General features: G+C 32.3%; 1 protein-coding gene across 4 annotated transcripts; it reads right to left on the bottom strand.

Moving 5' to 3' along the window:
• Nucleotides 1-702: 702 nt before the first annotated feature.
• LOC116845673 (fatty acid synthase-like) lies at nucleotides 703-14,034 on the bottom strand. 4 transcript variants are annotated; one of them, XM_032818667.1, is made up of 20 exons: nucleotides 13,946-14,034; nucleotides 13,545-13,768; nucleotides 13,170-13,420; nucleotides 11,214-11,439; nucleotides 10,677-11,095; nucleotides 10,264-10,554; nucleotides 9,934-10,141; nucleotides 9,656-9,810; nucleotides 9,281-9,448; nucleotides 7,895-8,367; nucleotides 7,507-7,820; nucleotides 6,996-7,406; nucleotides 5,862-6,892; nucleotides 5,418-5,653; nucleotides 4,024-4,720; nucleotides 3,089-3,920; nucleotides 2,044-2,516; nucleotides 1,656-1,910; nucleotides 1,330-1,581; nucleotides 703-1,232 (listed from the first exon to the last, which is right to left on the bottom strand). In XM_032818667.1, exons 2-20 carry the CDS (start codon nucleotides 13,714-13,716, stop codon nucleotides 1,122-1,124), a joined length of 6,975 nt encoding a protein of 2,324 aa, XP_032674558.1. In that variant the 5' UTR covers nucleotides 13,717-13,768; nucleotides 13,946-14,034; the 3' UTR covers nucleotides 703-1,121. The 4 variants fall into 4 exon arrangements, with proteins under 4 accessions (XP_032674558.1, XP_032674559.1, XP_032674560.1 ...); XM_032818668.1 differs by having other exon boundaries at nucleotides 13,545-13,743; nucleotides 13,946-14,028; XM_032818669.1 differs by lacking the exon at nucleotides 9,656-9,810 and having other exon boundaries at nucleotides 9,992-10,141.
• Nucleotides 14,035-15,804: the final 1,770 nt, after the last annotated feature.

Here is a 15,804-nt window from a genome sequence, read left to right as displayed (position 1 = left end):
AATTCGATATCGTCGGTAAATGAAGATAACGTTTTCTATTTTTTGACGATCGGTCTACGTTATCGACGTATATCAAGTTCGTCGCTCACTCCGGCATTCTCTTAAGGCAGATGAACGAGACGTAAGCGTTATAATCGTAGACATAAAAGCAGAGAAAAACGTAAACGTAAGTCATGAAAGACTATTAGCGATCTATAGTTAAGACCTTACATTTACGTTTTTCTCTACTTTACTTTTCATTAGCGTCTACGATTACGACGCTTACGTCTTATCTTCTATTTTAACATCAGATTTTTTGTTAACTACTAATTCTTCCGTCTAGCTATCAGTACTATTAAATTATGCATAAAAAATAGGATATTTCAGGTTGACGATTTATTTTATGAAACTCTAAAATTACTAAATTTTATCTCTCAAAATAATCATTTTTTTAACGCTAAATATAACATGTACTTTCTTCGATAATTTAAGTCAAATTCTTTAGATTTTTATATTGAAATATTTGTATCTATATTTTTGTAATTTTATAATTCTTTTTGAAAACCCGAATTTTCTGTAATTACTAAGAAACATTTTTCATTTTTTTCAATATATTACGAGTCTTAAAAGTTTGATGACACATTCACAATATTTTTAAAACTTGTGATATTTTGAAAATAATGGATAGTGTTTTTCAGTAATTACAGAAAATCAGGTTTTTTTAAAAAATCTTTTAGAAAACAGAGGTACGAACATTTCAATATATAAAAATCTAAAGAATTTGACTTTAATTTTCAAAGAAAGTACATTATTACGTTTAATTTTAAGAAGAATGATTATTTTACGAGATAAAATTTAGTAATTTTAGTCTTTTATCAAATAAATTGTCAACCTAAAATATCCTATTTTTTATGCACAATTTAATAGTACTGATAGCTAGGCGGAAGAATTAGTAGTTAACAAAAAATCTGATGTTATAAACAATATAAACAATATTAACATATTATAAACAGTATAACAATATAACAAATATTAGCAAATTATAAACAAATAAATAAATTATAACCACTCCCAAAGAAAAATAATATATTAATAATTTTCTCGCAAAAAGATTATATAAAAGATCATACATTTTGTTAAGATCATTTATTTATGACGATATCTCCGTTAATAGCAGCCGTAATTTCATCGTTTTCCAACATCGTGAAATGATTACCCTCCACGTAATGAATTTGTGCGCTACCTTTAGTCATCTAAATAAATATTATGTCAAATATTATAATAAATATGCTGTCAAACAGTTTCTGAAAATGTATACCTTCTTGATATGCGTCTGTATATTAAGATTACCTTGCTTAAGTCATAATCATCCTGGCGATAATGCATAGACAAAACTGTGGGTTTTAGCAAGAGTATAGGTGATTTTAGCAGCGGCAATGAAGACGTATCGTACTCATCAAGAGCAAGTAGATGCTTGTAAATTGATGTGGCGTAAATTCTGTAACTTTCAAAATGAATATGGGAAAATTCATCTGGAATACATCCGATGAAAGCATCCAACTTTTGCTCCCACGTGTCATGCTTGGACAATTCCAAACGAATCTGTTAACAATTGTGGTGTATTAATTATTGTGTAAATTATATGACAACCTAAAATATTTTCTTTAAAAACCTACCATTGTACTGTCAGTTGAATAAAATAAATCCATAAGACCTAGAAGAACATTATTCTGAAACTCCTGAATAGTGGTGAAAGGAAAGTATTGTTCTTTCATAGTTTTCATCTGTTCAGGTGTGCCATCGATTAAAATTAATCGTCCTGTGAAACTTTTGGCCTCCAACAGTCTTGCCAACTCAATACAAATTACTGATCCATATGAATATCCAACTAATACGAAATTTTTAGAATTCTTCATTCTTGTTAGAACATGCTAGAAAACAAATATACGAAATTCCCTATTTTAAATAGTTTTTTTAATTTAGGTGATACGATTACAAGTCTTCTTCTCAACACAATAGATTATCATGTATGTAATTATATTTCGCCATTATATTGCTACGTACAGGTAATAACGTGACAGCCGACTGCAACACTGATTCGCACGTAGAGATGTTATTTGCACCATGCTGCAAACACGTCGCGGGAGCTTTGATTTTTGGAGCCAACCAATTAAATACGCTTCCACAACCTTCAATTCCAGGTATAAGAAATACTCTTTCTCTGTCCGTCTCATGCTTTGTGGACAGTTCCAAACAAATATCCGGAACAATAGTTAAATTTTTCGGTAGCCAAAGTAGCGATTTTATTCCTTCCATATCGACAATAGGTTCATCTCGGTTAGATTCCTTTCCCAAAGACTTATCTGTGTCAGCCATTTTGCAAAGCTTTTCGATAGTGAGATTCCGAATGTCCTGTGCAGTAAGATGAACATCGAATTCTCTCTCTAATGTTTGTTTGATCTCGACTGCCATCATCGAATCCATGCCGATTTCCGATAGTGCGGTGCGACGTCCAACCATTCTTATATCTTTCAACCCTGTGTTAGCAAAGACGAAATAATTAAAGACTTTGGTTTCTCGCCACTATTATCATGAATAATAATGTCAAGAGTGAGAAATAACTCACAATATTTTTGTAAAATATATTCAAAGAAAAAGATATGTTCATAAAATAAAACACATGATTGATTGCGTAAATTTGTAAAATACCATCGACATTTTTCTATTATATTAAGGATCCAGAGATTATCTACGAAATACTAAACTGCAAAATTAATGACAAATGCAGCCTATCTATTTACCATGTAAAATTGTTATTTTAATTGTATATCCATTTTCTGATTACTGACGCAAAATGAGCGTTTTTAGCTTATCTTTAAAATTTGTTTAATTGATCATAGATAACATGTTACGGATATATTTTTTATTACAACGCATTTTGCGAAAGTTCAAAACGTGTATTTTCTCGATTCTGATGTCATCTATCAAGATAAACATGTCGATAGTAAATAAGTTTTAAGTAAATGTTACAGCGACTAAGGAACATAAATAGGAAATATAAAAGTCGTCACACTCAATAAATATGTTTTATGCATAACGAAACGATTACCCATAATATTGGCAACGGTTTCCAAAATGTTCATCGTTCCGCTTAGACCCGTCCCCTTCTCTGCCACGACCATACTACCTACGATAGGTCGACTTTGCACCAAGAAAGCATCCAGCGACTGCAGGCAGGACAATATTCTCTGCTGTAACGTACCGCCAATAACTAATTCCTTATTGTCTTCTACCATGTCAGCAACGAGACCGACATCACCCACTGCGCCCCATTGAATAGCCATCCCAGGGAATCCGTCCTGTACTCTCTTTTCGCAAATTCTTTCCATGATAGAATTGGCCATACCGTAATTAGTTTGTCCGGCATTTCCGCGGCCACATGAGACAGACGAGAAAACAATGAAATGTCTAAGATCGGTACACATCTTTCTGGATAGCTCATCAAGCATCTTTGTTGTCCTCGCCTTCGGCTTAAACGATTCTTCAAAAGTCTCGGTGGTTTGGTTCTTGTAGATTGCATCCTTCAGTACTACCGCGAGGTTAAATATAGCGTCCACTGGTCCCATTGTCGCGGCGAAATTTAAGATATTTGCGCAGTCTTCATGAATGGACGCATCAACACCAGCAATTATTTGTACATCCACTCCATAGGACTTCCATAGCTCTACTCTTGAACGTTGATAACCATTTCGTATCCCAGTCCGTGAAGTCAGCACAAGCTTGCGGGCTTCGCGCAGAATTAGCCAATCGGCCAATTCCAAACCAAAGCCACCGAGGCCGCCCAAAATAATGTAAGATTTATGAGGCTCGCAGAAAAATCGGGGGTGAGCCAGAATAGGAAGATCCAATGGCTCGTTTTCGTCGCGTATCTTGATTAGTATCTGAAAATAAAGATAGTAACTTTCAAATTTTACATGAACGTGCAGGAGGAACTTTCGCGCAAGCAATCATGAATATTTCACTCGTTTTTACGAGAATAATTACCTTTCCTATGTGCTTACCAGCTGCCATGTACCTGAAAGCAGCTTCTATTTCAGTCTTTTCGAAGACTTTCCTCGGAAGCATTTTTATTACATGCTTTTTTAAACCTTGCGAAATTAAATCATGTAGGTGTTTCCTTGTTTCTTCGGAGTGGCAGATTATATTGTCCAACATGACGCCGTGGAAACTAATGCCTCTCGCGAAAGCTATTTTATCTAAGATATTATTGGAAATTAAATCATATTTTCCTATTTCTAGGAATCGACCACCTCTTGCCAAACAGCGAACAGACGCTTGAAGTTTTTCCTCAGCTAGAGAATTTAGCACAATATCTACACCCCGTCCGTGCGTTTGCTGAACGATCATTTGTTCGAAACTTGTATCGCGAGAATTGCCGATATGATTATCGGGTATGCAGGGAAAAGTTTCTCTAATGAATTGTCGTTTCTCAAGTGTTCCGACTGTCGTAAAAATTTCGCATTCTTCGTTCAGTGCGAGATTAATCGCGGCTTGACCAACACCACCGCTGCCCGAATGAATGAGAACTTTATCCCCTTTCTTAATTTTTCCTTTTACGTACAGAGCATAGTAACATGTGATATAAACGCACGGAACTGTCGCAGCGTCCTCAAATGTCCATTCGTCAGGTATATCCCATGTCAGTGTACGATAGTCAGGTACTATAATATTTGACATTGCTCTAAAAAAGAAAATGGTTTTACAAATCAGTTCAATATAGTTTTCTTGAGAACAGAAGGAAAAAAGGAAGATTTCTATTAATCACTTAATGTGTGTTTCTGTGTTAAAGAAAGAAAATAGCATTCATTTAACATTGCGCATATTGTTTAATTTTTTTCAAGTTAGCAAGATTTTCATGAAACTCAGTAGCATAAAAAAGTTTCCGAGTCATTTTATACGAATTTAGCGTAAAAATTCCAAAATTCAAAATGCCAAATCCAATATGACGCCCTACATTTTCGAGAAATTCAACAAATTGTTAGATTATAATGAGAATCGATAATAAAAAGTTTTATGAATACGATTTTTGTTATGTTTTTGGAATACGAATGTGGACGTTAACATTCTAAATTTCGTAATGGCGAATTAATTAATATGTTTACCAAAATGTTTGAATAATCCCAGTTTAGGGACTCTAAAAATTTCTAGCACAAATTTTGATAGGAATCCGGCTTTTTACTGAATTTCTAAGAACTTCTAATTGCGATATTAGATCCGCTATTTTGAATTTTCAAATTTTGATCCCAAATTTATATTCAACGACTCAAAACACTTTAGTAACGATTTTATAAAAATTGAAAAGCATTTTTATCTTTTTGGCTATAGAAATTTTTATTTTAGATATTATAAAAAAAAGAATTCGAACGGCACTATCTTACCTGCCAGGATGGATCCCCATTATTCGCTGTCCACTTTTGTCAAAACCAACAAAGTCGTAACCTAATATGGAATCAACGTCTCGCCCACTAACTGATTTAAAGGCTTCCATAGAAAGTTTACCAGTAGCTATCATAATATCTTTAAAATTAAGCGCCACGTAAAATACTTTTATATGCTTGATATTAGTAGATATTCGTCCTTCAACCCAACGGAGCGCGCTGAGATCACCTCGTGTCTGACGAAAATTAATTTCATCGTATTATCATAAATTCGTATAAATAATTCATATAAATAATTCGTATAAATAATTCATGTTAAATAAATGATTTCGAATTGAAGCAGTATTTATCGTTTTGGTACAGTGCCATTCACAGGATGTTAAACAAATCCCGTCTTATGACGATTTCTTTTCTCTATTTTCTTGAATAAATACGTTAACACACCTCCTGAAGGACGTAGCCGTACTGCACAAGTCTCGGCTCTGGTGCATGTAATGAAAAATGCCTGTAAGAACCCCAAACTTTGCCGGGACGTAAGACGTTAATTGGCAAGTTCAATTGCAATTGCTCCATATAGAATGGCTCTTGCAAGGAAAACTTGGGCGCATCCTTGTCTTGAATAAATATGCATTGAATCATTTCCCCATCCGGCTCTTTTCGTAAACAATTGACAAGTCCTAACACACCACACTCCGAATCACCCTCTGCAACAACTGTTATTTTTGTGTTTGTATTTGATTCATTTTCTTTGTTCATGGCATCTTTCAGCTTATTAATCCACGAAAATTCGTGATTGCTTATATATACGATTTCTCGAATCTTCACGGTGGTTACCGCCTTTTTTAAAAGCACTAGAACTTCTTGTTCCGTGCGTTTTTCCAGGATGATATTCAGATTGTTGCGTTGCAGTAACGAGTAATCGTAAGTTGCACTCAGATCCTCTCGACTCAACAAAAAGCCTCCAGTCATTACACTGGACAATAATCTGTTCATAAAATGTATATTTTTCGTCAAAATTCCAACACCAATGGCCAATAAGCAAACGTTGTCTTTCGCTAATTTGTTGAACTGCACGATAGAACTGATCGATAGATTTGGAGGCAAAGAGGAACTGTCGAATCTGTTGACTTTTGCAACCAACGTGAGATTAGATCGTATTAACGGCAAGTTATTTATAACTTCTTGAACAACTGGAGTGACCAAATCCTTCAACAGGAGTTCGTCGTTATCCTCGACGTACTCGATTACTTTGACATTTTTCAATTCATAGCACTCAAGTGCAATGTGCACCGATAATTTTATCGCTTCTTTCAAGGATATCAAGGCATGATCGCGATAAGCAATGAATCTGTATTCCTCGTGTATGGCTTCGGCGCGTGTCACCCGACGAGATATAGCGGTAGCTTTGAGCCCAGAAATTTCTACTCCTCCGGATACTATAGCATCTATATAATCGTAGACGTATACGGGAAAATCTGTAATAAAATTAGATATTTTGACATGAGTATAGGAGTCTTTTACGTTGAAAATTATGGAGAATGAAAGAATTTTTTTAGATCAAACCGAAGATTCTCTTACCCCTTTCTCCAATAGGGACATTCTGAACCTGCATTAAATGATACGTAGGATCAATTACCAGTTTATCAATTTGGGTCGGTACATAAGTACTTCTTGAGTCGTTCGACAGAATTTTTATTTGCAACATATTATCCATGAATGCTACCCAGTTTGACAGCCATTTAATACGTCCTATCTTTCTTGTGAACGAGGCACTCTTCAACGAACGAAATAAACCGGTATATTGATAGCCACGAAGACGTAACTCCTTATAAATATCCGCGGTATTTATGTATTCATTGCATTTCTCGTTATCGTCGTGCTTGGATAAATATTGGACTGGTAGCTTTTCACTCATGATGTCGTCAGGAATCCTCACGACTCCACTTACGATAATATCGTTTCCCTCCATAATCTCAAAGTTATTACTGTCTGTAAGTGTACCAAGAAAGTTGAAATCAATTAAGACTATACTATACGTACGGTGAATAAAAATCATGACTTAAGTAACTGTGAAAAAAAAAGGAATTACCTTTTTGGATTGAATTAATTAATAGAATTAATTTCAATTCATCTTTCTTTGATAAAGAAGTGGCACGAACGAATTTAACATTTCCAAATACAATTGGTATTTTGCGATAGTCAATGCCGCTCAACAGACTAATCATATGCCAAATTAGAAAAAGATAACCAGTAGCTGGTAACAGATTTTTCCCATCAATCACATGACCGGACATGTACTCGTAATCTGCATCAACGGTTGTAATATTGACGGTTACTTCTCTACTGAAAATTTTTTCTTGACCTTTATAACGGAAGAGAAAATAGTCCTCGGAGTGGTTCCATCTGTAATAATTGTAGTAGAACAGCAAAATATGGAAATAGATAAGTGTCATTTTTTTATGTATTGGAAAATGCACCTGACAAGAGGAGAAATCATTGGTGTCCCACGACTAACCGGAAATTGTATTGGAGGATACAAATTTGAAATTTGTGGCTGGAAGCCTATATTATAAAAATCTCCAATTCCTTCTAAAACGTCTTGTATAGTACTCGCATGGCCATGTTTACACAATGAAACCAACGTCATCTTTGATTTCAATGACTTCGTTATGACTGTTTGTAAAATGTTTTCCGGCATCATCTCGACAAGTACTGTATCGTTCGATATCAAAGGTATAATATTTTCTAATGTTGCCGGATACAATAAATTGTCTACATAATATTCTGCCATAGCTGCGCACGTATTGCCGAATTCAATACGAGATCTGCCCAACCATATTACACCGCGACTTTTTGGAGATTGCAGCGGTAATAGGTGGCTCAAATACTGCAAGAGTTGCGCTCTGATAGACTCAAAGTATTTGCAGCAATTCGTAGTAATATTGTCAATCTGAAAAACGGTAATAAGTTTTAAATACATATATCTATATAGATGTGGTAATTATAAAATTAATATCTATACTGAATTATTTAACTCTTAGAGTACTTAGAAAGGGGGGGGGGACGTGTATATTTGTTCAGAACTGTGACCTGCGAATATAGGATGTCTGATGCAAGATATATAAAACCACGTGTGAACGTAAAACGCATCAACCTGAATACGAGCATCTCTGTCATTTTACTTGAATCACGTGAAATTTTGACATATTAAGGGAGAAAGGAGGACGAACCTGAACGTGCAACGTTGTGAAATAACCCAAATAGCCAAACCTGCGCGAACAGATTTCGAGCAGAACTGGCTACCAATTTTTGATGGCAAATAGATAACAAATTTGATGCAAGATCTGTTATATCAAATCTTGCTGCCAAACTGTCGCCAGATATACTACAGAGCCTGTTGTCGAATAATTGCTGCAGATTTGCAGGAAAAATCGTGCAGAATTTGTAGCAATCTGACGGCAGATCAGCGGCAGAAACCGCGCAGATCTTGCTGCACTGCAGACTCTGCGCGGTTTTTGCTGGAAATCTGCAGCAATTGCCCGACAGCAAGCTCTATCGCCAAAACCGTAGCTGAATGAGGACACAGATTGCTATGGTTTTGGTGTAAATTTTTTATCAAATTTGCTGCCAATTTGCGCGCAGTCTGCTCTCAATTTGCTTACTGGGAAGCTCTGTTAGCGCAAAATTCATTCTTCATACGTTTCTTCAAGTTTCTATTTCCGCAGTTTCGTTTTATATACTTGCTTCAGATATCCTATATACTTGCAAAATAACAGCGATCAGATGAACATCGGTTACATAGAATATACATTTCTACAATGTTCCATATTCTCTAAGAATTAATAAGTTACTGTACATAATACCTGTATTTTGAACTGTTCAAATACAATGCCCATGTAATAAGCCATCAAAATCGTTTCTTCAGTAGTGAAAATTCCATCAACATATTCGCAAATTAAGTCACCAATAGAGAGGCCAATCATGTAATCGGGTGAGATACCAATATGAATTAAAAGATCCACTAGACCAATCTACATTGTTGTTCAGAAAAATCATAGTTTTAATTGAGTTCTATTATATTTCATGTACTGTGTAAGTTTTAAAATGTGTCTATTGACGCGCATGTGTATTTGTATGTATAATTGAATGGTCAAAATTGCGGCACTTCTCTGGACGAGTTTCTAAACGCATTTCTGTACACGGAAGGAGAGATGGAAATGCATTTAGAAACTTCTTACCTGTACAGCAGTAGTTGCTACAAATGATTTTAAAATGCTGTTGCAAGCGAATTTGTTTTTGTCCGTTAGAATATCTGTGACGCATATATCATGCTGTTTTAATGTTGCATTGCATTTTTCAATTGCCTTAGCAAACACTGGCAATTTCATCAATTCTTCATATATCAAAATCAAATGTATTAATGAGACATAGAGTTCGAGTTATAGTCAGATTATAGGCAAAAATATGTATTGTTTATACAAACAAATATAAGTTACTTTAATAATTATTAGCACACCTATGTTACACCACAAAACGTCTGTCCCGGGAAATACGAAGCAGATTGGTTTTCTTACATATAAACTGTTTCCAACGTTCTTTATTGTGTTACGAGCTGTTTTCAATCCTGTTATAGTGTATCCCCTGTACGGGTGCCCCTCTATATTTTCAGCATGAACACGGTGCAGAAGAGCAACGTATTCCACATCTAGTTCTCGACTATTAACCTACCGCAGAAAAGTTACATATACAAATTTTGATACAAATAATTATTTTATTTTCAGATAAATATTGTTCTACTATATTGTTCTACTGACTCTTATAAAGTAATATAATCAGACAAACTTACATCATCTAAGAGAGTTTTAACAGCTTCCTCAGTACGACCAGATACAACTACAAGTCTAGGTAAATCGTCTGATAATGCATTGTTGATTTTATTTTTGGGATTCGATTTCAACAATATGTGACAATTTGCACCACCAAATCCAGAAGAATGAATACACATGTAACCACCCTCACATGTAGTAGGTTCAGTAACGATCTTTATTCTGCCTTCAATTATAGCAGTTAATTCCTTTCGTGGTATTTCATAATGTATGGTTGGTGGAATTATACCAGTTTCCATTGCTATCACTACCTAAAAATTTGAAAAAAGTTCCATTATAATAGGAATAACAGAATCATAACTGCAGAACTGTAAACAAGTTACAAAATTTATATACATATAGAAGTAAATTTTAACTCTTATTATTCACATACTTTTGCCACTTGGCAAAGACCACTGCCAGGTTCCGAATGACCAAGATTCGATTTCACCGAACCCACCAACAAAGGAGTAGTTCTTTTTGAGCATAAAGCCTGATCGATAGCGTCAACTTCTACAGGATCTCCTACTGTAGTACCCGTTGCATGAGCCTCCATGTAGGATAGCTCTTTAGATGTAACACCACAATCATCGTAAAACTCTTCTAATAATTTTTTCTGCATGCTCATTGAAGGATACGTAATGCCTTCTTCCTTGAAACCGTCGGAATTGGTTTTAGCATAGACAAAAGTCGCATAGATTCGTCTCGCATCCTTTGCTTTTTGCAGGTAAATTATCGCGATAGTTTCACTGCGCATGTAACCAGAACCACTAATGTCGAAGGGCTTACAGTAACCATCAGCGGAGAGAACTCCTGCAAATATTCACCACTGATTATAATATCGATTGTTTGATTTGCTATTGTCACGGCGCTTACGCGTAAAGAACAAGCCCATAAGACGAAAAGATTCTTTCCCTGAATATATCTTTACCGAGATTATAAAACTGAAGCGTTATATTGGGATGCAGACACAGATTGGCTCCTCCTACGATGGCCGCGTCGCATTCTCCACTTCGTATCATCCTGTAAGCTTCCATTATAGCGTAGCTGCTTGAACTGCAAGCCGTGTCCACGGCATAAGATGGTCCATTAAGACCGAGCCAGTTAGAAATGCTGTTCGCTAACCAATATTTACTACATCCTATAACTGAGAATACCTAGTCGCAAGTAAATAAATAAAATAAATATGTAAATAAATAAATAAATAAATAAATAAATAAATAAATAAATAAATAAATAAATAAATAAATAAATAAATAAATAAATAAATAAATAAATAAATAAATAAATAAATAAATAAATAAATAAATAAATAAATAAATAAATAAATAAATAAATAAATAAATAAATAAATAAATAAATAAATAAATAAATAAATAAATAAATAAATAAATAAATAAATAAATAAATAAATAAATAAATAAATAAATAAATAAATAAATAAATAAATAAATAAATAAATAAATAAATAAATAAATAAATAAATAAATAAATAAATAAATAAATAAATAAATAAATAAATAAATAAATAAATAAATAAATAAATAAATAAATAAATAAATAAATAAATAAATAAATAAATAAATAAATAAATAAATAAATAAATAAATAAATAAATAAATAAATAAATAAATAAATAAATAAATAAATAAATAAATAAATAAATAAATAAATAAATAAATAAATAAATAAATAAATAAATAAATAAATAAATAAATAAATAAATAAATAAATAAATAAATAAATAAATAAATAAATAAATAAATAAATAAATAAATAAATAAATAAATAAATAAATAAATAAATAAATAAATAAATAAATAAATAAATAAATAAATAAATAAATAAATAAATAAATAAATAAATAAATAAATAAATAAATAAATAAATAAATAAATAAATAAAATAAATAAAATAAATATGCCTTCACGTGAGTTTTTCTCTATTGCATTTATATCTGCGACCTTGCATATAAGTGTATCTTGTTCATTATATTATAGAATTATAATATATTCCCAGACAGCACAAAATATTCTGAGAATATTCTAACAAGATGACTTCCATATACAAAAAGTATTATTAATAGTAATAGTGTCACTAATAGTTTCACTAGCAGTGCTAATAGTGATACTGTTAGTTACACTATTAGTGTTGATAGTGACATTATTAATGTTAATAGTAGCACTGTTAGTGACTCTAATAGTGACATTAATAGTACTAATTGTAACACTGTTAGTGACACTACTAGTATTAGCAGTGATATTATTAGTGATACTAGTAATGTCAGAAGTGACATTACAAATGCCAATAGTAATAAGAGTATTATAAATGGCACTTGATGAGCTGATGTATATAAGTACATAAACTTTATTATTACTATAGAAGAACTATGAAAAATAATTCATTATTACAAAAATACGTTTATAAGGTTATTAAATATTATTTTTACATTAAACTGTACAATGTAATATCAATAAAAAATAAATATTTAAAAAACGTTTAAAAAACATTGTCTGCTGATTGGATAAAAATGTAATTGTCACGAAAAATAAATTTTTGTACAGGGAAAGTAATATTTAATAATTTTATAAACGTATTCCTGTAATAACGAATTATCTTTGATAGTTTTTCATAGTAATAATAAAGTTTACATACTTATACACATCAGCTCATCAAGTATCACTTATAATACGTATTACCACTAATTTCCACTAGTAAATCCGTATTTTACTAGATGTTTGGTCCAACCAAATTTCTTTTCGTGTACTTTTGTTTGAAGTATTATTGGGAAATATTTCTTTCTTGAATTGCTGTATCCAAAACTTTCTGCATATCTCGAATATTAAAAGATATTGTATAATAAAACAGAATTTATATCTAATTATACCTGAATTCTGTGATAGAGAATCATGTTGGTACTCTCAGAATAACAGGATCCTATGAAGACACCGGTTCTTGTTCCTCGTAATTCTTTAGGATTTACACCTGCATCGATAATCGCTTCATAAGTGTGTTCAAGCAACATTCTGCACATAGGATCTGTAGTATGTGCTTTGGAAAACGTCATATTGAAATATTGCGCGTCGAACTTTTCTACATTATTAATCTTTCCTGATCGAGCCGGTATGTCGTAGTCAACTGTTAAAATTTCAAACATTCACTTTATTATATTTCTAATGTAATCTTCGGAGTTTCTCAAATAAAACAATGACAGTTTATTGTTTTCTCTTATGGACATTTGTTTGAATAATTATTACGTTACCACTGCTCCATCGTCGATCATCCTCCGAACCAAGATCGGTCTTATTCAAAAGATTTTCTTGCAACAGTTTTATATTATCAGAATTGGGAAATCGCCCGGCGATACCAGAGATCACAATTTCCTCGTCTGGAGGGACTTTTACGTATGGATTAAACCGTTTACTGCTCTCCATACTTTTAGTTCACTATTAAATTGAGTTCTACTCGAAAAAGTAACGTTTTCAACTGTTTTTGAGGTAAGGAATACAATAATGAAAATAATTCCTAAATAAATCTGCAAGCTTATTTTACGCTAAAGTTTTTGCGAGTAAAAAGTTTATTTAATAAAATAAAATTTTCTAATAATCTCATTTCTTTACTAATGTTATTTATTATCATCTGTCAAAAGCAGCAAGTACATACCTTAAGTTAAATGCTTGATCCTATTGAACGTAACAATGAAACTTAGAAATGTTTTGAGACATTTATATAATGGCATCTTTGATGCAACTGCTATAATGTAAGTCTTATTAGCATCCATTTATACAAATATCTATAGAAATATTCCCACGCCCTCGATACAATATCTGCGTAGTGCTATTCTTTGTCTTTCTTCCTCTCTCACTTTCTTACAGTGTAACGTCGGAATAACACGCTGTCATAATGTAGGTCATATTATAATTCTGACACGTAAATGTCACATAAATATTGGAATTTGCACTTTGAGTCGCGCATTAAAAATTCTTTTGCGTTCAGTGTCAAATGTTCATTCTTTTACCGATCTTGTATTTAATAGATATTAATGTTACCTGTTTTTTAAATCATTTTTTCTAATATTTGTGAAATTTTTGCATCGTGTAAAATAATTTGCCTTACATAACCGAGTAATTTTATATAAAATTATTTTAACTAGTAAAAAAGTGAGTCTTTAAGCACAATATCTCCATAATACACTGCGTTTCCTGAAACAATAATCGAAACTTTTAGAAATTTAATTAATATTTAAACGTCTCTAAAGTTATTAGGAAAATGATGCAGGACTTTTTTGTCCAGTTTGAACTAATGTACAAACACATAATAGCAGACATCGTCACTACAGTTGCTACTTATTTGCCATATCTCGCATAATTATTCCTAAATATTTTTTAATTAATATTTCGATAACTATCATGAATATCTCAGAATATTGTAGAATTTTCGATAAGTCGTATGATGTTTTATTATTGATTTTATTTTTGGAGTTCCATTTCCACAATACAGTCTCTATCGTTAAATATGAAAGACTTATTATACATTTAACCACTCTTCCATAGATTGTGTCCTGTGTTACTTCTGTTATATAATAGTTATGTTCTGTGTTTGCTAGCCAGTCAGTATATTCACTGAGTATATCCATTTCGCCAATATTATAATGTTGCACACTTAAGTTTTCCATATGCAGCTACTTAGACATTCAAACTTTCTTCATCACGTATCTACAGTGGTGGCGATTAGAGTCCCTATAGTAAGAGTCTGGCCTATGTTTCTAGTTCGACAAAACATGGCGTTGTACATAAGATAAGATAAAATTAGATGATATGAAGGCTGCGTTCCGAAATTCGCTGCCAGTACGGAAATTCTATAGTATACGTAATATGAACTATAGATTTTTAATATTGGCAATGAATTTCGGAACGCACCCAAAATAAGACTTCTCAGAGATATGGAGAACTCATAAAGCGTGACAGTATAAATATTATTAATCAAGATTAATGTTTATTAGTACTAAAGTACTAATAATAGTTATATAAAGAAGTAATAAACAGCAGAAATAAGTAAATATCTTATAATAAAATAATTATATAAACACTGTAATAAATGCGAATGTGTCGAATAATAATAATTATTAAAAATAATTTTCTAACCTGTCATATTGTATATAATGTGTAATATAAAGTATGTATAAATTACAGAAAATGATTGAAAATACGTTTCTTTCTTTCTTGTTTCTTTCCTATTATTTGAATAATATCGCTCGCAAAGCATACCCAGATAGCATGATGAATTCTTTAAGTGTTGAAAGTGATGAATTCTTGAAATGTTGATTTTGACGTGAGAAACGAAGAACGTGGAAGGTCACCGAAAAAGTTTTCTCCTTTCCTGAATTGTACTTCCTTAGGAATTCGTGGAGGCATACTATAAGAATGATTTAGGAAGTTACATGCACCATGATTGGAGTTCCTCAGAACTTCTTGGAGTATTCCAATAGAATTACTTCAACTCAAAAAGATTTTTTCGGACTT

Source organism: Odontomachus brunneus, unplaced genomic scaffold, assembly GCF_010583005.1.
Source record: "Odontomachus brunneus isolate Ranch 3 - 2012 unplaced genomic scaffold, Obru_v1 Obru_scaffold_055, whole genome shotgun sequence".
Classification (NCBI taxonomy): Eukaryota; Metazoa; Arthropoda; class Insecta; order Hymenoptera; family Formicidae; genus Odontomachus; species Odontomachus brunneus.
This window is presented reverse-complemented; position numbering and strand designations above follow the sequence as displayed.

Excerpts from the sequence above, each read along its gene's own strand:
- LOC116845673 (XM_032818667.1), bottom strand. The coding sequence starts at position 13,716 with ATGGAGAGCAGTAAACGGTTTAATCCATACGTAAAAGTCCCTCCAGAC. Across the intron at positions 1,911-2,043 it reads CGGCTGTCACGTTATTACCT|CATGTTCTAACAAGAATGAA; the intron begins GTACGTAGCAAT and ends TTTGTTTTCTAG. Across the intron at positions 1,582-1,655 it reads ATTCAACTGACAGTACAATG|ATTCGTTTGGAATTGTCCAA; the intron begins GTAGGTTTTTAA and ends AATTGTTAACAG.